This window comes from Rhinolophus sinicus, linkage group LG15 (genome assembly GCF_036562045.2).
Source record: "Rhinolophus sinicus isolate RSC01 linkage group LG15, ASM3656204v1, whole genome shotgun sequence".
Lineage (NCBI taxonomy): Eukaryota > Metazoa > Chordata > Mammalia > Chiroptera > Rhinolophidae > Rhinolophus > Rhinolophus sinicus.
The window spans coordinates 628703-654047 of NC_133764.1; the positions used below are offsets into that span (position 1 = coordinate 628703).

At 47.2% G+C, this 25345-nt stretch overlaps 1 protein-coding gene across 3 annotated transcripts in view; it reads left to right on the forward strand.

Moving 5' to 3' along the window:
- Positions 1–1448: 1448 nt before the first annotated feature.
- SHMT1 (serine hydroxymethyltransferase 1) overlaps positions 1449–25345 on the forward strand; it is a 29284-nt gene continuing 5387 nt past the window's right edge. Inside the window, exons 1-8 of one of the 3 annotated variants that reach the window (XM_019753767.2) lie at positions 1449–1634; positions 14028–14143; positions 15081–15226; positions 18632–18747; positions 19111–19271; positions 22653–22734; positions 23225–23437; positions 24764–24880. In XM_019753767.2, coding sequence (XP_019609326.1) covers positions 14048–14143; positions 15081–15226; positions 18632–18747; positions 19111–19271; positions 22653–22734; positions 23225–23437; positions 24764–24880 — 931 coding nt within the window. In that variant the 5' untranslated portion in view covers positions 1449–1634; positions 14028–14047. Of the gene's footprint in view, positions 1635–2289; positions 2421–3069; positions 3142–14027; positions 14144–15080; positions 15227–18631; positions 18748–19110; positions 19272–22652; positions 22735–23224; positions 23438–24763; positions 24881–25345 lie in introns of those variants that run through there. The other 2 variants (XM_019753768.2, XM_074320601.1) reach the window with 2 other exon arrangements.

Consider the following 25345-nt stretch of genomic DNA (forward strand, 5'->3'; position numbering starts at 1 on the left):
GGCTAACAGGTTACAGCCGACGGCCAACCAATCACAGCCTATGGCCATCCAGTACCCGAGCTAGCACTGCGCCCCCCACCCCCCACACGAGGCAGAGTCTGGAAACTACTCTCTCTGTCCCCACAAGTTCCAAGTCATTGTCTTTCAATCTAGTTGGCCAGTGGCCATTTTCAATCTTTAGTTGCAGGGCGGCCGGATGGCTCAGTTGGTTAGAGAGCGAGCTCTGAACAGCAGGTTTGCCGGTTGGATTCCCACATGGCAAGGCAGGTTTTGAAGGTGTTAACCCGCTTCCTTCTCAGACCACCAGTGCTCTGACAATAAACACTTATCCTATAGCCCAACTCCTGTGTCGGTCTATTGGCTGAGCGGCGCAGGCAGACAAGCCCTGGACTCAGTTGCCCTACAGTTTCTGCTTGACTTTGTAAAAGGTTAAGTGTTGTAAATACACCGAGGACTGAAAGATTTGAAGGACAAATTATTTAATAACACGGTAAGGAAGACATATTCAAGGGGAGACTATTTCAATAGGTATAGGGGCTATTGCCATAGAATCTTCCAGTGGGGGGCGAGTGATTAGGGTAAAGTATGAATAGGGCATGGGCAAGTTGGAATTTATAGCCAAGAAACAGATTGGGGGGTCAGTGTACGCAAAAGTACTAGGAGGAAATGTCAGAGATTAGGGGAATTCTGGCTAAACTGACTAGGCCAGGGTGATCAGACATCACTCAGATGGTGGAGGATGAAGAATCCAACCAGATACGGATGGGGGAGGGGGGGCTCTGGTCAAACTAACTTAGCCGCATCTTTACTAAAATCGGACAATGCAGAGACAACCACGAAAGTCTAAAAGGCAGTCTAAGTTTAAAAAAGAGTTCAGGGGAGCCTAAGTAGAATTTGGTCTTTGTCAGCTCTTTTCCCTATATTGTGCACCCCCTTGGTTTTTATTATTCTTATCAATGGCTAATATTTATTGAGCCCTTATTATGCGTCGGGCACAATGTTAAGTGTTTTTTAGATTTGTCTGTTAATCCTTCCGACAGCCCTGCCAGGCAGTGATAATCATCTCCAATTCAAAGATGAGAAATATGAAACAAAAAGTTAAGTCACTGGGATAGGATTCCACATACACAGAATAATAGTTTCGAAGTTCGAACCCACGTTGGTCCTATTTAAATGACCACTGTGCTAAACTGTAAGTAGGACAATGCACAAGTTAAATATAAGCAACAAAATTCACCCCAATCCCAGCCCTCAGCAGTCTTGCCAGAAGTCCCCGCCTCCCCTACCCCCGGGTGCAGCCAAACCCGCCCGCCCCACAGTCCTCAGCCTAGGTGAGCAGCCGCTTCCGCGGGCCTCTCAGAACCCCCAGACACGCCCACCGCTCCGCGGCAGCCAATGGCGCTGGCACGCTCTGATTGGGCGCCTCCAGAGGCGGGGCCAGGCCCAGAGCGGCCCCCGCCGGGTACCGAGTGAAACGGCGGCCTCCGAGCGGCAAATTCACTGTTCGAGGCTAGCGCGGCGGTCACGTGGCGGTTGCGCGGCTGGGCGCGGGGCGACAGATCTACGACTCTGGTCGCGCCGGCGGCAACGTGGGGCAGAGGTGTCTCTAGGCTGGTGCACGGGACCCCGTTTCGGTAGGTGGGCGGCTTCGGGGCCCAGGGCCTCGGTGTCAGCGCCTTCGGGCGGTGCTCCCCACCCCCACCCCGGCTCCGAGAAGCCGGAGGAGTTGAGCACCTTGTTGGTGCCTGGGGTGAGGGTCGGACGGCGGCGAGCCGGGAGCGACCGTTTCCTGCCCACAGATCGGGGCAGTAGGGGTGATGGCCTCTCCGTAACACAGCTGCGGAGGCTTAGTGCTCATACAAGTTACCGTTGTCTACTGAGCACTTTTCTCGCTGAGCATTTTAATTTTAACTGCTGCTCTTCACCTCGCTACAGTATCCTCACAATAAAGCTGCACGTCGTGTGCTATCAGGTAGCCCATTTTACAGATGAGGAAGGTGAGGCTGGGAGAGAAGAGTTGCCTGAGGCGCGACCCTGCAGCAGGCAAAATGGCAACAGCCAGGAATTGAACCAAGGCTCTCTGAAGCCTACGCTGTGGATGTGGTCGCTACGCCTTTTAGAGTATACGACCAGATCCCTGCCCGGGAGAGGCTGCGGGGAGGGGTTGCGCCTGTTGTCTGCAATCTGTTACCCCCTGTTCTAGGAGACAAATGTTGCACTGTACGGTTCTTGGCCCAGTGCCCTGTGCTTTGAGATCCTGGAAGTTAAGAGAACCTCGATCAGTTCAGGCCAGCACAAACTTGTGCAATCAATCAGGCAGCTGCGGCACTGGAAACACCCATTTGGGGAACATGCAGAGGAAGTGGGTAATTGTGCTTTTATTTAGAACAGTGTCATGAAAAAGGACTTCGGAACTAGAGGTAAGCCGTAGTTCAGATTCTGACTCTTATTATAGGACCTTGGACCAGTTAGCTCTCTGAGCCTCAGTTTCCTCCATGGTAAAGTAGAGATCACAAAATCTGTGTGTAAGACAGGCATTCATGGGTAGTTTCCTCAGCAGACCCCTGGCTGGTTCCACTTGTGTGACAAAAGCCCAGGGAAGATTTGGAGGTATGGGGAGGCTGGTGACCTTGGCGAGTGAATTCCCTTTACGAGGTCTGTCTCCCTGGGGTTGAGGTGAGGGTCATGCCACAGATGAGTGACATTTCCCCAACAGAGGTATCCAACACTGTAATGGCAGTTAAGGCTCCAGTGAGCTGTGTTCCCCTGGGGTGCTCAGCACGGGTTACTGAGTGGTAACGAAGATGGCCCTAAGGTCACCTGTTTCTTTAGTAACTATCGTAGCTGATAATTTTGGAGTACTACTCTGTGCCTGGCCGTTCTGAGCGTTTTGTCTGGTACCTCATTTAATTCTCATACCCGGCTTCAGAATTGTCACCCTCCTTATGTTACATTGAGGGGACTGAGACATAGAGGTGTCGGTAATTGGGGTTGCTTATTAGAAAGTGGAGAGTGGGCTTGGAACCCAGCAGGCTGGCTCTGTGCTGAGCCCCAGCACTGTTTCCTCAGGTGTGACCTGCACGGTTGGGAAACGGGAGCATCCGATTTCACAGATGGATTGAGAAGCAGCCCAAGACCAAGGTTTCTAGAACACAGTTTGAAACTTGTAAAATATGTACTGTCAAGGTGAAAATCTGTTCTCCCAGCCCTGCTCTGACCCTCGGCCCGTGAGTCTCATCTCCTGAGCCTGTGCTTTAGTCCCCAGGCTTAGCCACAGAGGTGTGATTTCTGACCCTTGACAAATTGAACTTTCAGTGTCAGGGTCTTTGCACTTTGTGTTTGCCCTGCCTGCTGTTTGTTCTCTCCTACCCCAGATCTCATAAGCTTGGCTCCTTTCCACTGTTTAGCTCCCAGCTCAGGCGCAATCCAGGCCCCATCTGAAGAGCGCCCCCCTCGTGTATTGTCCTCATAGCAATCATCATTGCCTGACATTATCTTGTGTATTTCTTGTTTGCCTAGTTATAGTCTGTTTTTCATAAGAGCAGGACCTCTGTCTTGTTGGCCCTAATAGTCTTAGTTCCTAGTTCAGTGCCTGGGACATAGGAGTTGCTCAATAAATATTTGTTGGAGGAATGAATGAATTCAATGTAGGCTGATAGTGGAGTAGAGCTTGTAAATATCAAAGGCTTATTTTCAATTAAACATAGAATTACTATGGATCATATCAAACATAGAATAACTATATGATCCAGCAATTCTACTTCTGGGTATATACCCCAAAGAATAGAAAGCAGGGACTAGATATTTGTACACCCATGTTCGTAGCAGCATTACTCACAATAGCCAAAGGTGGAGGCAACCGAATGTCAGCAATGGATGAAGGGGTAAATAAAATGTGGCATATACATCTAGTGGAATATTATCCAGCCTTAAAAAGGACGGAAATTCTGACACATGCTACAACATGGATGAACTTTGAAGACATTATGCTAAGTGACATAAGCGAGATGCAAAAGGACAAATATTGTGTGATTTCATTTACGTGAGGTACCTGAAATAATAAAATTCATAGGGCTAGAAAGCAGAACAGTTGCCCCCATGTGCTGGGGGAGAGAGGAATGGAGAGTTGTTTAATGGGGACAGAGTTTCATTTTGGGAAGATGAAAAAATTCTGGAGCTGGATGGTGGGGATAGTTTGCGCAACAATGTGAAAGTGTTTAATGCCACCGAATTGTGCACTTAAAAATAGTTAAAATGATAAGTTTTGTGTATATTTTATTACAGTTTTTTTAAAAAGTGAGAGAAGTTAAAGGTATATTGTTTTTCAGGCAACTTCCAGTCCTTAAGAAGAGATGCGAAGTGTGACTTCCGTAAATATAGTATTAGCTAAAAATGGTGACGCTCTCTCTGCACCTTAAAGAGTACAGTCTCAGGATCTTGGTCTTTCTTGTTTTACCAGCTGTCGGGCTTCCCTAAGCCCAGTCAAGCTGACACGTGAATTGACCATCACACTCAGGATCTTGGGCTTTCTTACTGTAATTCAGAATGCCTGGGGACATAACAGATTAAATTGACTTACTAGATATGATAGATTACATCTATAATAGATATAGTTGATTTAATTGAAACAAGACAAAGAATCTTGAACTCTTTGAATGGAGAATTCAGACTTCTTCATGGTTAAAACAAAAATGGTTAAAAAAAAAAAAAAAAAAAAAGCTTAATTTGGACTCCAGGAGGGTGTGGATTTAATGAGGGAAAGATTAAGTCCTCCATTTGGGGGCTGACCTGATCCTGAGTGGTAACAGGATGCCGGAGAGAAAACTCCTTCAAGTGGGTGGACGGTGAAAGCAGGGTGCTGGCCTGAGGAGGGGGAGACGCCACACGTACATACTCCCTCCCCGGGGTTAAGAAGTGACTGTGACTCAGAACCAAGGAAAAGATTTACAAGGAGGGCAAAGGGCAGTAGGTTGTTAGCTGAAGTGAAATGAGTGAGAACACAGATGGAGACAGAGACTCTTCTTGTTGCTGAGCAGAGTGGAACCGAATGCCTTTCCCGGGGTGACTGTACATCTGTCTGACTGTCCTCAGAGGAGAAAGGTTCCAAATGGACATTAGTTATTTGTTGGTTGCTGTGTTGCTTGCCACCTTTAAATCCTTTTTAACCTTGACGAGTCGATATTTAAAAGAAGCTTTTCTCTTTGAGATCCTAGGACCAGGAAGCCCATTTTGCCTCTGCGGCTTTTTTTTATGGGCTTACCCCCTGCTGAGGGCGTGAGAGTTGGCCCAGGCAGAGGTCCCTGGGTTGCACTGGCCATGCTTGAGTGCAGAGATCAGCATGGAGAAGCCATGGGCACAGTGCCCAAACCAGTTACACGTCTCTCCCTCCACTTCTGATGGGAATGGGGATGTGGCCGGCCACATGCAAGGCTCTCTGCCTGACCTTGGCAAGGTGACACTGCTGTTGCCTCCAGTGTCCATTGCATTCAAGTACAAGTGCTTCACCTTTGCTTTGCGATTTGCAGGCATGGCTGCATTTCTAATCATGTTGTGCTTATGGTAGAATACTGGGTGCTTTGAAAGCTCCAGTGAGGCATTTCCTGGTTAAAGGTTATTGGTAGTTTCTTTCCAGTAGTAGCTGTGCCAGAGTTTAAGGACGATCACTGTGGTTTGGGACCGTTAGACTATTTTATTGAATGGGTCTATCTGTCTAGCAAATGATACTGCGTATTTGTATAGTAGAAACTACAACCTTCCTGCTTTCCTGCTGTGTTTCCCTTTTACACCACTGCCACACTCATACTTCTGACACCAAGTGTGTGGGGGTTTCCCACATGCCAGCAGTTCTGTGACACCAGCTGGGTGCCCTACAATTCTATTCAATTCTGATACTAACTGGAGGTAACTGTAGCCCCACATGACCGTCCCCCACTTCAGACGCTGTTTGCAAGTAGTAGGTCCCCAGGTTACCCACAACTCTGTCCGACTCAGCTACAAATCACAGGTTCCCAAGACCCCCTCCTAGGGTTCCCTTAATTTGCTAGAGCAGCTCCGGGAACTCAGGGAAATACTTACTATTACCAGATGGTTATAAAGGCTGTGATAAAGGACACAGCTGAACAGACAGATGAAGAGATACACGGGGTGACGTCTGGGGGGAGGTCCCGAGCTCAGGGGCTTCTGTCCCCGTGGAGTTGGGGTGTGTCACCCCCCTGGTTTGTGGTTGTGTTCACCGACCTGGAAGCTCTCCGAACCCCGTGCTGTTGGGATTTTACGGAGCTTCCTCACGTAGGTACGATCGATCATTAACTCCATTTCCAGCCCCCCGCCCCTCTCTGGAGAAATGGGGGCTGCGGCTGACAATTCCAGCTTCTAATCATGGTCTGGTTTCCTGGTGAGCAGCCCCCACCCAGGAGCCACCCAGGGGCCCACCCAGAGTCACCTCGGTAGAACAAGAGATGCTAGTTCTCTTACTAGAGCATGTGATTTGGAGTTTCCAGTCTGACCTTCATGGCCAGCTTGTTATGCAACCTCGGGCTAATTCCTAGTCCTCTTATCACTTAGGAAATCACAAGGGTTTTAGGATAGAGACCAATACGTATTTCTTATTATTTCATAGGACTCTTGGGAAATGGGCTCTCTCCTCATGGTTGGGTCTTTCTCAGCACAGAGGTGGTCTCCTCAGATACGCCCGGCCCAGCGGTGTCGAGTGAGCCCTGCTTGCCCCAGCCCCCCGCTCTGGGCCTTAGCAGCACTTGTCATGGGTGCTCGCTCACAGGCAAGTTGTGAAAGAATTCACGAGGCAGGTAGAAATGAAGAATGAAGACTCATTTAAGGAAGAGAAGGGTCAGCTAGGCAGTCTGCCGGAAACTACTATGTCGAGTCTTAGTTTAATCTGAAGTTTTATATTTTCTAACCAGGATGTAAATTGCTTCCGCCTATAGTGAATTTTCTATTGAGTTTGGCTTTGCCCTTTGGGGTCGGGGAAGGTGCAGTTAAACTTGTCATAACAGCCTTTGCTCATGCTCTGTAGATTTAAGTTGGAGCCAGGAGTGGATCCCATAGGATGCAAAACCTCTCCCAAGTCACAGGCCAGCATGCCAGAGTAAACAGAACCACTGAAACTGGTATGCACAGCAAACCTATAGTAAACAGTCATTAAGGTTTGGCAGAAAGGAGGCCAAGAAAAGAGAAAAAACCTTTTTAAAAGTCCCAAGCTAAATTATACTTGTTAAATCGAATTATATCAGAGGTTCCAATCTCAAACTAGAAGATTTAGTGTCGTTATAATCTCGTCTCATCATTCCCCCATCTGTGCTCAGCGATGAAAAATCTTTGGAAATTGGGGCAAGGGTCCATCTTCTGTTTCAGAGCTCGGCAGGCGCGTAGAGTTGTCCCACCTGCGACATTGGTGGGGGCCCCGGAAAATCCAGACAGCTCTGTCTAGAAACTGGATGGAGTTGGGGGCTCCAAACTGGGCCTTGGAGCTCTGCCCTCGGGCCAAAGGCCACTCCAGGGTCATCCTCAGGGAGGGGCTGGGAGCCTTGCCTGAGAACCATGTGCAATGTAGTGGACTGGATTCTGAAAGAGACCAGTGCAACCAGCAGGTTAAAGAGGCATAATCCAAATAGAAGTAACGTAAAAATAATAAGGAGGGGAGCTGGAAAAGGTGAGAGAAGGGACCACAACCAGGATCCCTAAGAGTGCAAAGGGGGTCCCAGGTGGGGTGCAATAAAGAGGAAAACAAGAGCTCTTAGGAGAAGAGTAATAAAGAGCAGCCCCGGGAGTCTGAAGCTATTAGCACTTACCCGTTCTTGCCAAGGGAGAGCGACTTCCTTGTTTGCAGAGGCGCTTTAGGCCTTCAGCTGGCTCACAGGAGCAGAAGCAGCAGCCTTCCTTCTGGGGGAGGCCTGTGGAAACTTAAATGAAACAGGTTTGATTGGAGGGAAGGGGACCCAGCTGCTGACTTTCTGCAGCTCAGCAGCAGTTGGGATGCTCGGGAGAACTGCATACGGTCCCTTCTATTTAGGAATTAACTGGACTGTCAAGGGTCCTTTCCCCCTCTAGGCTTCTAACAATACTTGGTCCCGACTTCAGGGGGCGGCGATGTGTAGAGAGGTTGGCCTGGGGGAGGTGCCGGTCCCTGTATTTCCTGAGAGCCCGCTGAACCTCTCAAGTTAATAATATAGAAAATAAGAGAATTGAGGTCAGAATCTACAAGCATAAAGCAATGGGCAGCAATTAGAGCTGGGGCTTAGAGGTCTCCTGACCAAGCTTTCCCCCGGTCGTTTTCAAGGGGCTCTATTGACCTTTACAACTGAGCAGGTTTCAGAGAAAATAGGTCCAGAGTGAGCAGTCGAGATAGAGACAGAATAAATGGCTAATTAACAGGCTTGCCTGCTACGTCAAGGGGCACCTGCAGTGTTGCCCCTGTGATAAGAACAGCTTGGGAGCTGCTGGGAACTTCAGGCCTGTTAATTAATCACAGCCGTTTGTGGGGAAGGGGTTGATCCCAACTCCCTTCAGAGCAGGGGACAATCCCTCCTCCAGTGCCCTTTTAGTCTGCACAGGGAGCACAGCTATTTTGGAAGATTAGCATACTCCTCACTCCGGTGAATCTGGGCTTCTATGTCCAAAGCGGGCTCCTTTACCTGGTGTGTCTCTTCTGGGGTTTCCAGGGTGCTCTGAGGTGGCTTTGGCTTGTCTATTAACTGCAGCAAAATGTCTGGCCTATCTCTGGCCTCGTCTGGTCTCGCTAGTCCTTTCTTTCCTCGTCTTCTCTGTCTCGGTTGTTACAGACATTTAAACCAATTTCTTGGCCTTCTGTAAGATCTGTGCCTTTTCATTAAGATGCAACAATGGGTCAGAATTACTCTACTATCTTGCCAGGTTAGGGAAAACATTAGGCCAAACTTAATGAATTTACTCTAAAATTATCTAGGTTTTTAGTAAAAACACTTAAATTGCTCCTTACTCTGGCTTATATGTGACATGAGACGGGCACATGTAGGCCTAGAATACAGAAGCTTACACAATTATTAGCAAAACCTAGTTCTTACTATTGTGAAGATTTACTTTTCTTTAGTAACCAAGGAACTGATTAGGACAATATAAAACCGAAAATCATTCTGATGACACATAAAATCTTTGCTTTTTAGGCAGAAAACTATTTTATAATATTAGTAGCAGACCAATAGTCTAAGAAATTTGTCCTGTTTAGCAGAGAGACAAAAAAAACTCTACTAGCTTACTTTTGATATTCAAATTTACTTAATCATATTTATGTAGCTTAACTATACATAAAATTCTCTCAAGACTTTTTACAAACCTTCTACAACTTTCCCAGTCCTTCTTAGTTTGTTTCTTCTCACTCATTCAGAAATAACCATCTTTAGGACAAACTGCTTGCTTTCAGTTCCCTCAAAAATGAATTTCCATACCTTATGCCTTCCTTGAAAACACAATTTCTTTTCATATTAATTAGAATCCATAACCTTCAGAATTTTTACTGCCAATCAAAAGCAAGCAATTAGCACTTCCATTGGCAAATCCAGGAATATATTTTGCAAACTTCAAAAGCATAGGCTTTTGTAATAAAATACAAGATATATTTACTAACATCTCAATTTATCTTTTAATGTTCCTGTGACAAGAAGCCAGAAATAGATGAACTCAGACGCATCTAATTATGTCAGCATTTCATTGTCATCATTTAACACAACTTAGCAAACTAAAGTCTTAAGTTACCAACAAATGCTGGGAAATCACATCCAAGCATCCACATTGTGTAATTAATACTGAAAAGTTTCATTTAAAACCTTATTTGAGTTACTTCTTATTAGTTCTTAACTCTATGAGATTTTAAAGTTAATTGTCCAAGCTATTTTCTTGACAAATTTTGTAACAGAGGTAACATGAATTTATTTTAAAAGTAATGCCAGGATGCCGGCGCTCTGGGAGGACGGCGGACCCCTGGCCAAAGGCCATCTCCCTTATAATGAGTCCCACTGTGGGTGGTCCCTGCAGGACTTAGAACTGGACCGTGGAGTAAGGAGGAGGGGTCACAGGAGACAGGGAAAGGGATGGGGCGGGAGAATGGGAGGGAGAGGAAGGGGGTGCTGAAGCCTGGGGAGGAGGAAAGTCTGTCTCCGCCATGGGGGGCACAGGAAAAGAGAGGACCATCAAGGAGGTTGGGGGAGGTAGACTGAGGAAACTTAGCCAAGCACAGGCAGCATTGTTTCTGGTGGTCTGGATCTTGACTTAGGGCCATTAAGGCTTGTTCATAGGGGGCCTCGGACCATTTTTGTAGCCACAGGCAGAAGAGGTCTAGTTGCATGGTGTTAAAGTTACGAGTTCTGTTGGCCGGCCAGACTTCCTGATTATCTACCGAGTTTCCCCGAAAATAAGACCGAGCCGGACCATCAGCTCCAATGCGTCTTTTGGAGCAAAAATTAATGTAAGACCCGGTATTATGTTATGTTATATTATGTTAAAGACCCGGTCTTATATTATAGTAAAATAAGGCCGGGTCTTATATTAATTTTTGCTTCAAAAGACGCATTAGAGCTGATGGCCTAGCTAGGTCTTATTTTCGGGGGAACACAGTAGCTTATATTGTGGCCAGGCACCATTACAGAAAAAAACTATTAGAGAGGTCGAATTTTGTCCAATTCTTAAGAAGTCAGCCAAGAGGAGAGTCTTGGGAAATAGAGGGGATACCTCCCGTGAATGAAGGGCCAGTAGTTTGTGATGGCTGGGCAGGAGCTTGAGGGCATTGCCCACCCAATCTCCGAAGGGTTCCTCCAACTCGGTTATGGACTTAACTGGTGCTTTACCGTGCACCCGAGAGGGCGTGAACTAGAGAAACTGACTGACCGTTGGCTACAAGGGCGTCCCCTGCAGTACTAAAGTCGTGGGTGGTGGACCCGGCCCGGCGCCCCACGGCTGTCCCCAGGTGTATCCACTTAACGACTGACATTCTGAGGAGTCACTGCAGGTGCTTCCCTGAAAGATCGGATAAAAGGCGAAAGTAGAAGCGACAGGGAGCGAGAGAGAAATGGGAGTCTCACACCACTCAGCCTTGGGAGGCCCCTTTGGAGAACAGGTCGGGCTTTCCATTCCACTGGAGAGCAGCCCCCTCCAGGAACCATCAGTTCCCGCCTAACCAATGGGGGATCTGAGAGAGACTCCTGAAAGGGAGAGGAAGGAGACCTACTAGTGCGTGTGGGTTCGCCCTGGATGAGCTGCCACTGCGCACTGCGCCACACGTTGCAGAGTAGGTCTCAGAGGGGATAGAGCCACCGGGGAAGAACTCTGGTGGGGACAGGAGACAGCCGGTCCCCACATGGGCCACCATATGTCATGGCTGCTTGCTTGTGGGTTGTGAAAGAATTCATGAGGGAGATAGAAATACAGAAGGAAGATTTATTAAAGTAAGAGAAGGATCGGCTGGGCAGAGTCTGCTGGAAACTACTACGTCGAGAATTGTTTCGTCTGAAGTTTTATATTTTCTAACCAGGATGTAAATTGTTTCGGCCTGTAGTGGAATTTTCTTTTGAGTTCAGCTTTGCCCGTTGGGGTGGGGGAAGGTGCAGTTAAACTTGTCATAACAGCCTTTGCACATGCTCTGTAGATTTAAGTTGGAGCCAGGAGTGGATCCCATAGGATGCAAAACCTCTCCCAAGTCACAGGCCAGCACTGGGCTGAAGTAAACAGAACCTTTGAAACTAATATGCATACCATGTTTCCCCAAAAATAAAAGCTAGCCTAGCTGGACCATCAGCTCTAATGCGTCTTTCGGAGCAAAAATTAATATAAGACCCGGTATTACATTATATTATATACGGTCTTATATTAAAATAAGACCGGGTCTTATATTATTTTTTGCTCCAAAAGACGCATTAGAGCTGATGGTCCGGCTAGGTCTTATTTTCGGGGAAATATGGTAGTAAACGTATAGTAAACAGTCATTAAGGATCTGGCAGAAAGGAGGCCAAGAAAACAGAAAAAACCTTTTAAAAAGTCCCAAGCTAAATTACACTTGTTAAGTTGAATTATGCCAGAGAGCTAAATCTCAAAATAGAAGATGTAGTGCCCCCGTTACAATCCCCCGTCTCATCACTGTCCTCGTTTTGTCCTTGTGCATTTAGCGCACTTGTTTGTGTGCTGCTCATCTTCCCTGTGAGGGAAGCCCGGGAAGGCGGGCCGCAGTCTGTCACGGTCACCGCTGCATTTCCAGCAGCAATGCCATAGCCGACACAGAGAAGGTCCTCAATAAATAGTTGTCGAATAAATGAATTTTAGCTGAAAATTTACCAAATTAATGGAAAAGTACTGAAAAGCTGCCAACTGTTGACTAAGGGAGGTTAGTTCCTGTAAGTGTTGAAGTGAAACTTTGCGCCATGGGAGATGCCACTGATCACAAACTCTGGTTCTTCGTAGAAACATGTGAAGGATTTTCCAGGATTTTAATGGGATGCAATTTTCTGATGAAAAATATAGACACAAATCTGACCTAGTAATTCTTTTTTTTAATTAAAGTTTATTGGGGTGACAATTGTTAGTAAAATTACATTGGTTTCAGGTGTACAATTCTGTATTACATCATCTATAAATCCTATTGTGTGTTCACCACCCAGAGTCAGTTCTCCTTCCATCACCATGTATTTGACCCCATTTACCCTCTTCTAGAACCTCCCCTCCCGCCTTAGCCTCTGGTAACCACTAAACTATTGTCTGTGTCTATGAGTTTTTGTTTCTTCATTCGTTTGTCTTGTTATTTTATTGTTTTCAATTTTATACACCACATATCAGTGAAATCATATTGTTCTCTGCTTTTTCTGTCTGACTTATTTCGCTCAGCATTACACTCTCAAGATCCATCCATGTTGTCACAAATGTTCCTATATCATCTTTTCTTTCCGCCGAATAGTATTCCATTGTGTACATATACCACAACTTCTTTATCCATTCATCTATCGAAGGACATTTTGGTTGTTTCCATGTCTTGGCCACCATAAATAAAGCTGCAATGAACATTGGAGCACATATTTCTTTATGGATAAATGTTTTCAGATTTTTTGGGTAGATACCCAGGAGAGGGATTGCTGGGTCATATGGTAATTCTATTCATAATTTTTTGAGGAACCTCCACACTGCCTTCCATAACGGCTGCACCAGTCTGCATTCCCACCAACAGTGTATGAGGGTTCCTTTTTCTCCACAGCCTCTCCAACACTTGTCACTATTGGTCTTGTTGATGATAGCCATTCTAACTGGGGTGAGGTGATAGCTCATTGTGGTTTTTATTGGCATTTCTCTGATGATTAGTGATGTTGAGCATTTTTTCATACGTCTTATTGGCCATTTGTATGTCCTCTTTGGAGAAACTGACCTTGTGATTCTTACAGTGGGATTTGTTTTGAGGCAAGGGAGTGCTTTAACTTGCAGTTTCTACAGGAACCCTACCGGGCACCTAGAGCATGGGGTTTGGAGTTTCCAGTCTGACCTTCATGGCCACCTTGCTGTGCAACCATGGGTTAAGATGCTTTACTTCTCTGACCCTCATTTTCATTACTTGAAAAATGGAAAAAATAACACTTAATTCAGCAATTCATTTGTTCAGTCATTTGGCAAATATTACTTCGTGTATGGCCATGCTGGATTCTGTGGATTCAAAAAAATTAAAAGAACATAGGCTTTGCCTTCAAGGAAGTTTGGGGGAGAAAAGCTATAACCAGGAAAAGGTCAGCTGGGAGGACGCTGCGCAGGGCTGTCTGTCTGCCGAGTCGGCTTCAAAGGGAACCGGGGTAGTTCTCATTACTAACAGGATAACAAACTGACATCCTAGTTCAGAAAGGACCCAGAAGTTCCACACAGTGGTTTTGCAGAAGAATATCTTCATGTTTACCAAGCCGTTCTGAGGGAAATGCTCAAAAAATAATGTCAGTACTTTAGCAACTCAGAGAACTAACAGGTTGCAAATGAGCTTTGACTAAATTTAATGTTGGAAGTTCTTCCTCTTCCAGGCAACTTTTGAAGCAGTGCAATGGCAACCCCAGTCAGCGGGTCTCACAAGGATGGCGACCTGTGGCCCTCGCATGAGAAAATGATGGTGCAGCCCCTGAAAGACAGCGACATTGAGGTGAGGGGTGTGGGGTCTTCACAGTCTTCTTAAACTGGAGTCTCTTGCTTACTCTCTAGTTAGAATCATAAATGAACTTTATTCGGAACAGCCTTGCAATTAGTATAAGAGTGCGGATTTTAGAGACAGTAGCTGACAAAGTGCTAAAAGGCCTTCCAGGGTAAATTTTAAATATTTCTGAATTTCTACAAAGAGCAGAGCGAGCACTGTGCTGTCTGCTCTGGGGCAAAGGGGAGGGGGCCGGGTCGCTGAGCATTAACCCCAGTTCAGAGGAGTACATCTAGACACTGAGAAGCATCTTTTATTTATGTATCTTTATAGCAGCTTTATACATGAGGTAGCATTCACTAACCATACAAATCATTTATTTAAAGTGCACAACTCATTGGTTTTTAGTGTTTTCACAGTCAATTTTAGAACATTTTTATCCTCCCAAAAGGAAACCTCAAACCCATCAGCAGTTACCCCAGGCCCTGCCAGGCTCCCCAACCCTAGGCAACCTTTGGTCTCCTTACTGTCTCTGTGGTTTACCTAAGCACCTTGGATCTTAAGGAAGAGAAGCAAGAAATAAGGTTCAGGGAGGGGAAAACTTGGTGAAATGTAGGGATAAAAATAACAAGATGGTGTAGAATTAAAAATTAGGTGAGATACTTATTTTAAAGCTCATTTTCTCTTTAATTATTTAGTTTTCCTTAAGTGGTTGTCTTCTATTAATTCCTTCCCAGATGCTAAAATCTTTGAGGAAGATTTCCTCTATTCCTTAAGAGCTGTGGGAGTCTTGTGAGTTTGGTTATTTGAGTTATGGTCGGCTTCTGAGGGCAAAGTATGGCTGTATACTCGTGGCCCTTCTCTTTCCTGACTTATTGCTTTGATCAGAGCAAAATGTTAAATTAAAGTGAAAGGCCCAAATGTTTTGCATCTGCTTTCTTCTCATCAGGTTTACAACATCATTAAGAAGGAGAGTAACCGGCAGAGGGTTGGATTGGAGCTGATCGCCTCTGAGAATTTCGCCAGCCGGGCAGTTTTGGAGGCCCTAGGCTCTTGCTTAAATAACAAGTACTCTGAGGGGTACCCAGGCCAGAGGTATGTGAATGTTGTCAAGGCCTGCTTCTGACATAGTGATGGGAGGTCCTGAATCAGGATAGAATCCAAACTACGTGGGGATTTCTATTCCGCTCCTGCTCTGACACTCTTCCAATGACCAGTGTGTGACAGATAGCACCTGTGATTTAGCAGCAGGTACACTCAGGGTCCCATTAACAGTCCCTTTGGAGGCTTTCTAGAATAACAGGCCAGTCCATAAGGAATGTGGAGCTGCTGGACTGTCAGCAAGCCTCTAGATAAAAGTCAGTAAGTGCTCCGATGCCATGGGAGGAGGCTGTTGCTGGGGGAGTCATCAGAGCTGTATCAGGAGTCACCTGGACATGAAAACGGAATCTGTTGCCCCGGCAACCGTTTCTGCAATAGGAATGTTGGGTTTACATATGCAACAATTTCAGTCGACTCTTTCACCCTGAGAACCATGAGAAGTTATATTCATTTTTGTTTTTTACAGTCATCGTCAACCAAAGGTAATGATTGCAGAATCTGACATATGTTTTTTTTCACATGTGTACGTTTATGTCCCAGAGAACACAGAGCAAGAAGGGTCACCTTGGAGTTGAACTGGCATTCTATCCTGAGATACCCTGAAGCTCTCTGTTGAAGGGCATTGTCTTTCTCCTGCTGTGAATAACTAACTTTTATGTTGTGCTTCGAAGAGTTTATTGGGTATTTTCACAGCTAACATCTCATTTGATCCTCGTGGTAGCCCTACAGAGAAAGTGGCGCTATGTTCCACATTTTAAAGATGAAGAGCTGAGACTCACTAAAATTCAGTGACTTCTCAAATTTACACACAAGTAGCAGAGCTAGGACTCAAATCCAGATATTTTCAAACTGTGATAGGATAAAAAAATAAATATCTGGTCTTTGTCCCTGGTTTCTTTCACTTGAGCTCCTAAAACCCTTCACATCTATGGTGCTAGGAACGTCTTTTATTAGTCACATGAGCCCTTTGGAGCATCCCTGAGTTTGTATTAAAGAGGTGGCTCGCGGTGGATCCCTAAGCAGCTTCATGTTGGGAGCTGGTGGCTGGAACGAGCAAGGCATGATTGGAGGGCTGGAGACGAGTTAATCAGTGGTCAATGACACCTCATAATAAAACCTCCATAAACCCTAAACTGTGAGGTTTGGAGAGCTCCTCAGTTGGTGAACAATCGAGGTGCTGGGAGGGTGGCACTCTGGAAAGAGCATGGAAGCTCCGAACCTTTTCCCTACACCTTGCCCCATGCACCTCTTCCATTTGGCTGTTTCTGAGTTGTATCCTCTGTAATAAACCAGTAATAGTAAGTAAAGCACTTTCCTGAGTTCTGTGAGTCATTCTAGTGAATTATCAAACCTGAGGGAGTGTTGTGGGAATCCCTGTGTTTGTCAGACAGAAGTGAGGGTAACCTAGGAACCCGTACTTGTGACTGGCCTCTGAAGAGAGGGCATCCTGTGGCACTGAGCACGTAACCTGAGGGTCTGATGCTAACTCTGGGTAGTCAGGTCAGAATTGAATTTAATTGTAGGACAATTGATTGGTGTCAGATTGGTGTCAGATACCCCACACGTTTGGTATCAGAAGTGTTGTGAGTAAAAACCTCTTATCCCCCCTCTTTATTGTGGTAAATATGCATAACATAAAGTTTATAATTTTAACCATTTTAAAGGTACAGTTCAGTGGCATTAAGTACATTCACAATATGGTACAACCATCACCACCATCCATCTCTAGAATTTTTTCATTTTTTAGAAACAAAGGTCTGTACCCATTAAGTCATAACTCCAGCCAACAAGCACATGAAAAGGTGCTCAACATCACTAATAATTAAGGAACTTCAAATTAAAACCACAATGAGCTATCACCTCACACCCATTAGAATGGCCACAGTAAAAAAGAAAAAACAGAAAGCAAGTGTTGGTGAGGATATGGAAAAACTAACCCCTGTGCAACCCCTGCTGTTGGTAGGAATGTAAAATGGTGCAGCCACTGTGGAAAACAGTATGGACGTTCCTCAAAAAAGTAAAAATATAATTACCATGTGACGAAGCAATTCCACTTCTGGGTATATAGCCAATAGATTTCAGAGCAGGGAGTCAGACAGCTTATTTGTACGCCGTGTTCATAGCAGCATTATTCACAATAGACAACAGGTGAGAGCAACCCAAGTGTCCATTGATGGATGAATGGATAAGCAAATGTGGTGTATCCGTATGTATCCATACGATGGAAGGTCCTCTGGCCCCTATAAAAGAAGGAAATCCTGTGACGTGCTGCACAGCAAGGATGAACCTTGAGGACATGATGCTAAATGAAATAAATCAGTCACAAAACGACAAGTACTATATGATTCCACTTATATGAGGTATCGAGAGTAGTGAAAATCATAGAAATGGAAAGTAGAATGACGGTGACTAGGGGCTGGGGAGGAAGAAATGGGAGTTTGATGGGTATAGAGATTCAGTTCTGAGAGATGGAGACGTTCTAGTGCTCTAGCATGGAGTGTGAGTGCACTTACCAGTGTGAGGTACTTAGCACCACTCAACTGGACACTTAAAAATGGTTAATACGATGGTAAGTTTTAGTTACGTGTGTTTACTGTAATAAAAAATATATATGTAAATTTCACTTAAAATTTCTAAAGTTTTTTGTGATTACAAGGCCTAAGTGTTTAAAAATTTCTTCTGTATTGAGTTACTATGATTATTAGTATGTATACAGATAATAAAAAACAAATATATGATCAATTTTGATATTAAATGTAGTTATTAAACGAAAATTTTTTTTATTAGAAATATGAAAAAAAACCAGTAACTCTCTCCCTCTCCCTCCCGAGCCCCTGGTAACCACCATTCCACGTTCTGTCTCCATGAATCTTACTATTCCAGGTACCGTGTTTCCCTGAAAATAAGACCTACCCCGAAAATAAGCCCCCGTTAAGATCGTCAGCCAGACGGACGCATTTAGTACGTTATGACGATCTTCCAGAAGAAGATGACATGACTGTATTTGAATAAATGTAGATTGTTGTACATGAAAAAATAACACATCCCCTGAAAAGAAGCCCTAATGCGTCTTTTGGAACAAAAATTAATGTAAGACCGGTCTTATTTTCGGGGAAACACGATTCCTTACATAAGGGGAATCATACAGTTGTAAGTGGCTTATTTCACTTAGCACGATGCTGATGTCCTCAAGGTTTATCCATGTCGCTTATGTCAGAGTGTCCTTACAGGTGAGGAGACACTTGCTTAACGTAACACAGCTTGGCACTGATGGAAGATGAGTGGTGCTGGGTTCTCCCCAGGTCTCCACTTCCGCTCTCCTGTCCCACCCCCGAGCTCTTTGGCCTCTGTACTGAGCACAGAGGTTTGGGCCTAAAGCTCCTGCTTTCCTTACCACAGGTACTATGGCGGGACTGAGTTTGTCGATGAGCTGGAGATCCTCTGTCAGAAACGAGCGCTGCAGGTCTATGATCTGGACCCCCAGTGCTGGGGGGTCAACGTCCAGCCATATTCAGGTAATGACCACTTCCAGACAGGCCTGGAGCCGTCTCCTGGGGATGACATTCACAGAGAAGGGCCCTAAAAAAGGACGGCCCCTAACAAAAGTTACAAATAGCTAAACTCTCCAGGTGTGTGTTTCCCCATCGCCCTTGGCTCTCAGCTGTGCTCGCCCTGGCAGTGCCCTATCTCTGAACATCCCCCTCGCTTCCCCCCAAGGGGACTGGTGCAGGGGATCCCCTGGGGGCTGGGGGAATGCATAATGGCGGCCAGGCCTGTTCTGGCCACATCTGGTTGATGGCTTAGTGCCCAAGCTCGCGGTCCTGCTTGGTGCCTCATGGACAGAAGCAATGGTGTCTCCTCTGGCCTGTCCGGTCCAGGTTCCCCTGCCAACTTCGCAGTGTACACCGCCCTGGTGGAACCCCACGGGCGCATCATGGGTCTGGACCTGCCCGATGGAGGCCACCTGACCCATGGCTTCATGACAGACAAGAAGAAAATCTCGGCTACATCCATCTTTTTTGAATCTATGCCCTATAAGGTAAGAGTGCCTCTTTTCTCCATAGCTCCAGTGTTTGGCTACATCTATAGAAATAAATCTTGTTCACGTGGCACTAGAGGAAATTCCCATCTTTCACCATCTGTCATTTCCCTGCTTGGGGACTCCTCAGGCTTACAGGGCAGGCTGGGGACAGTTGGAATGGAGACCAAGGGGCTGAGGTGAGGAACAGGGAGGTGGGTGGAGGAGGCTGGAGGAGGTTCCAGCTGCAGCAGGGGTGCTGGCTGCTCCAGAACTAGGGGCAGCGACACCTGGGATGACTCCTAGCAACCAGGTCGGCCATGGCCGGACCCCTAGTGACAACAGCTGCATCCCTGGACCCAGCGCTGATGCACCGTCAGCATCTGGTCAGCCCTCCACAGTCCAGTCAACCAGGCCATGTGCCCATCATGGGACCAGCAATTATTTATGGGGACCCTTGTCATTATAAACAATTCGGTTAAAAAGATTCATGTGAGATTCATGAGCTCATGGGGGGCATAGTGACTTACCTATAAAGAGGATTAGAGGGATGGGTAAAAAAGAGGTAACTTGCATACTTCTTTTGGTGTAGACTGTGCACATGGTGATTCTTCCTCGTATCCAGGAACCATCTCGTGGTGTTTACTGTCACATGGGCCACTCCTCGTTTCAGATGTCCTACCACGAGCAAAGCGAGCCATGCATCACTATGCTGGGTTGCATATCAGACACATAGTTTGATTCCTTTGAGAAAATCAAGCCAGCGCTCTCTTGGCATTCTGTAGTCATTGTCGCATGTCCTGGATTGTTGCTGTTTTTATTTGTTATATTAGCTTTTGTCTCAGTTCTGGTAATTACACATATACCTTTTGTGCAAATGACATTGCATTGCTTTTCATGGAAAGCCTTTGTACTTCCAGTCACAGGTATCCGCCTTGGTCAGCGCTGACCTTGAACCTGGATTTTGAAACATAGCAGTAGTAGCAGTGTTTTCTGTCTTTGCACTTAGAACACAAGCCGGTTACTACAGTTTCTTTCACCATGGAAAGAATGGTAGCAGAGTAATCACCGACTTGTTTTCTGATGTTAGATGAGGTCTCAGGGAGCCTCATGCTTTTTAGCCCAATGTCCGCTGTTACTGAAGTGTCTTCCAGGCATTAGCAAGCTCGGAACTGCACCCCCGTCCCCGCTAGCCACCCCGTGCTTGACACACACTGTGCAGGCTGCAGACCTGTGGGCACACTAGGAAGGCCCACGCAGCGGTGGGCCTGCCGGCGGTGCAGAATGGCAGGGACAGGGACGCTGGCCAGTGTGGGCAGCAGGAGGCACAGCTCAGCCGATGGAGGGCACCAGCCTTTATGGGCAGGGAGGGAGACAGAGACCTGACTGGCCTCCTGCAGCAGCCCCTCCGCTGCCTCCCTGCCCAGCCTTCCTGGCCCCTGCCCTCCGTGGGACGTCTTCCACCTTCTAGGAACAGCCCCACACAGAGCTAGGATTTCCTCTCTCTGGAGAAACAGCAACGTGAACTCTCTGTCGCTCGCCCTCTGCTGGTTCTAAGCGCCCCTAAGAGGAGGGGCTGCTTCCTTCCTGTCCAGGGCTCTGGCCCCAGCACAGTTTCTCACACATGCCTATGAATTCTCCCAGGCGCTACTTTATCGTTGAATTTTCAAGATTAAAAAAAGGAAAAAACTTAACAAAAAAAACCCCCACAAGTTTCAAAAGCAAAATGTGGAGGGAGAGAGCAGCAACAGATTTTTGGGTAATTATGTCTTGAAACATTTTTTTTTAGAATTATGTCCATTTTTTTACCGTGGTATCAGCTGTTGATTTTTCATTAAGATAACAGTTTCTTTGCTGAGTTCAGGTGACTGAGAAAAAATCAGCTACATATTTAAAACCACAAATTGTCCTTCAGCCTGTCTTTCCAGATGATGTCTCAGTTCCCATAAGCTTGCACATGAGCTTCTGTAATTATGTTGAATTGAAAGCACTGTTTTTATTTGGCCAGGAAGGAAGCAGCCCCTCCTCTTAGGGGCGCTTAGAACCAGCAGAGGGCGAGCGACAGAGAGTTCACGTTGGTGTTTCTCCAGAGAGAGGAAATCCTAGCTCTGTGTCGGGGTGTTACCAGAAGGTGCAAGAAGGTCCCATGGAGGGCGGGGGCCAGAAAGGCTGGGCAGGGAGGCAGCTGGTGGGCAGCGGAGGGGCTGCTGCAGGAGGCCAGTCAGGTCTGGGGGCTGGGGGCTTCAGCACAGGAAGTTTCTCACCACCTCCTCCCGAGAGGGCTGCCATGCCCCACACCCCTAAATCTTTCCTCCAGTAACTCCCTTTGATTATTTTTACTTACCTTTAGCAGAAATGCTTTAACACAACTTGAATAAACTGACTTAGTAAGAAATGTGTTGCTACAAAAGAAAAAAAGTTTCTTTGCGTGTAGATGGATCCACAATGGAATTGATTTCTGTGTGTGGTGGAGGGAGGCGTCTGGATGACGGTTTTTCCATGTGGATATCTAGTTGACCTAGTGCCATTTACTGGAAAATTAAACGTTCCCTGCAGTGCCACCGCCGTCATCGATCAGATGGCCACCTGTCACTAGGGGTTCTGTTTGCTGGCTCTCTTCTGACCTGTCAGCTTGTCCATCCACAAGCGCACACTGCCTTCGGTAGTGTAACTGCTTAAATGTTTTTCAATTTCTCTCAATAATGTTTTGTGTAGAGGTCTTACACATCTTTTGTTAGAGATTTTATGGCTTTTGAAAGTAATGATATAATTTTTAAAATTTCATTTTCTATATTTTGCTGCTTGTATATGTGACTGTAATTGAGTTTTGGTTTCCAACGCTCTATCCAGTGATCTTGCTAAATTCAGTTACTAACTCTAATAGCTTGCCTGTGGAGTTTGGATTTTCTAGGTCCATAATCGCGGTGTCTCTGAGTTATGTCAGCTGCTGTGTTTTCTAATCCTTACGCCTTTATTTCTCTTTCTGGCCTCATTGTACCTGGATGAGAAAGTGGTGCTGACAGGCACTGTGTGTCATTCCTGCAGGGAAGTGTCCCCGCGCCTGCGCGCTGTGGTGCATGCGTGTCACTCTCCTTCTGCAGTGGCCTCGGGTTCCTTCTCCTGTCGGGAGAGCCCAGTTTCCCCCGGGGCCCTCAGGGCATCGCCGTGTGTGCGTAGCCATACTTGGTGGTCTGTACCCCTTGCGCGGGCCGAATACTCGGTAGGCCACCTCTCCCTCAAGTCCTGGCCTGGGACACCTTCCTGGTTTGCACGGCAGAGGGGAGCTAACAGCTGTGGGCAGGTGGGGAAAGTCACGTTGTCCTTGACAGCTGGCGCCAGTTTGGGCGGGAGGGCAGGCTGGAGGGAGCAGTGCGAGCCCGCTGTCTCCATGACACTCCACAGGTGAACCCGGAGACTGGCTACATCAACTACGACCAACTGGAGGAAAACGCCCGCCTCTTCCGCCCGAAGCTGATTATCGCAGGTGATGAGCTGGACAGACAGCAACTGCATTAGCCGATTCCAGGCCTCTTGCAAAGCGAAGAAGTGACAGCTCCCCAGCTTGCCCTTGCTCCCTGCTTAGCTTCTGCCTTGGATAGCTGAGCTTCTTGGATCTAAGTATATTCTTTTCTTTCAGGACAAATGTCCATGTTTGCCACCATTAGGTAGAGTAATTCTACTAGGTAGAATAAGATCTGAGGTTGTTCTCAGAGAAGCATCTAGAAATAATCCCTAACTGATTGGGGGTAATAACAGCCGGGGGCCACCCCAACCACCATGACATTGAAGAGGCAGAGATCAGAGTGGTTGCCTTTGGCACAAGATGTTTTTCGAGAACATTCTTTTCTGTTGTCAGATTTTAGAAGGAGAAATCTCCAAGCTTTCAAATATGCATATCCAGAGGCCACTTTGCAGCCAACTCTCAGCTGGCCATGGGTGTCTCTGACTATGCGGTGTCACCTTGGCCATCTTAGGAACCAGCTGCTACTCCCGAAACCTGGACTACGCTCGACTGCGGAAGATCGCCGATGACAATGGGGCGTATCTCATGGCTGACATGGCGCACATCAGCGGGCTGGTGGCGGCAGGCATGGTGCCCTCGCCCTTCGAACACTGCCACGTGGTGTCCACCACCACCCACAAAACCCTGAGAGGCTGCCGAGCCGGCATGATCTTCTACAGGAGAGGTGAGCTCGCGCGTGGGGTCCGGGCGCCGCTGGGTCTGCCTTTCTCTGGGGGTTTGCATTCGGCTTAGGAAGCTGGGGGAAACTGAGCTGGGATCCCTTGAAGCTATTAGTGTCCCTTAAAGAGTTCCATGGGAGGGGACAGTGACAGGCCCTATAGAAGGGATCTCGAAAAAAGCCCTGAGCGTACATAGCTCGCCCGGTCCTGGGAAAGGAGAAGCGTTGTTCTGGGTGCGAGCACCCTTGGCTCAACTCATCCTCTTCTCGAGGTGGGTGTGAGTGACAGGAAGGTGTGTGTGTCTGGCCGGGGCTGCAGGGGGCCTCACGGCGTAGCAGTGTTGTGGTGACTTACTGTAGTCTAGGTGTGGCTCCTGGAGAAAGACCTACAGCGATTAAACCGTGAGATGCTGATGTGTAAATCCTAGCCCCCGTTTTGTCATTTTAGTAAGGAATGTCTCGTGCTCGTAATGAGACGCTTAGCGCCCACATGAGGTGCGCCCCTCATTCTGCAGTTCCCATTCCAGAGAAAGCCAGAGCAGCAACCAGGCCATCACGCAGCCCTCGGGACCTGGCGCACGAGCCTGGCATCGGCAGAGAAAGCTGCCCTCTGCTGACTGGCTTTCCCAGCCCCTGGCCGGGCTGCTCACACCATGTGCCTACTCGAAGCCTCCACACTCCTCTGAGGTCCTTCTTCAGTTGTGTTTTAACGTTTCTGAGGCAGGTGGCCATTCCCACCTGCCTGGAAGACGTTTGTTTTTCCCACTGTATGTTGGTGTGATTTGTTTGACCCAGCCAGCTGCAACGCATCCTGGCTCGGCCCCATACTTGCTGTGTGATCTTGGGCTAATTGTGCAACCTCTCTGTACCTCATTTTCTTAACTCCATAGTGATCTTAACAGTACCAGTCCGTTTGGATTGCTGTTGTGAGGATTAACGAATGAGTTTAGGTAAAGTGCTTAGAGCAGTTCTGGCTCGGAAAAAGCTCTGTGGAAACAGTAGTTATTACTGATTATCAACTTTTTCTCTGAAAGGAACCCTATTCCCACATGAGTCTTGTCTCCCTCCAAGTAATCACCTTGGAAGACCGCCCCCTGGTACTTTAAGGAAATATGCCCAAGGCATACTTGTTGTTACAGTCTCAGTGGAGGGAAAATGTTCATCTTTTCCTTTCATCTGAAAGGGTGGTCCGCCCCCCTCTGGAAGCAACCGCCCTCTCTGCCCAGCAGGAGTACGGGCCAGGCTTGAGCTTCGTGCCCCCGTGGCTCGTCTGGGTTTGAGCCCAGGCAGGCAGGAAACGGGAAAGCCTATCTGATGTTTTCCTTCACCCAGGAGTACGCAGCGTGGATCCCAAAACCGGCAAAGAGATTCTGTACAACCTGGAGTCGCTCATCAACTCTGCTGTGTTCCCAGGCCTGCAGGGAGGTCCCCACAACCACGCCATTGCTGGTAAAATAGCACCAAACCCAACTGCGAGCCCTTGGAGGGAGCGCCTTTACTCAGGGTGGCCCCCATGCAGTCGGCCTGGGGGCTTCCCGCTTTTGCTCATCCCCTGGCCCCGAGCTCCCGTCTCACCTGACCACAGTGTGTGCCAGGACTTCACACTGGGGAGAAAGTAGAGGAATCTCTCTGTCTAGGAGAGGCTAGCAAGGAAGACAGCGGAAACTGGTGACTGGTATAAGGGAGGGACACGAGGCAGTGGTGGCCGCCCTGGGCACACTGAATCAGCCCCGGTTCTGTGTGTAGCCCTCTTTAAGAAACAAGAGAGGAATCTGACAAGTAGAAAACAGCACAGCGGAGGGAGTGCGATTAGCAAGGACGAGCTGCCTCTTCGCAGACATGCTGACCTCCCGTGGGGAGAGGCACCTGTGTCTGACCAGCACGCCGTCGACCTCGGGGTCGCACCAGGAGCTG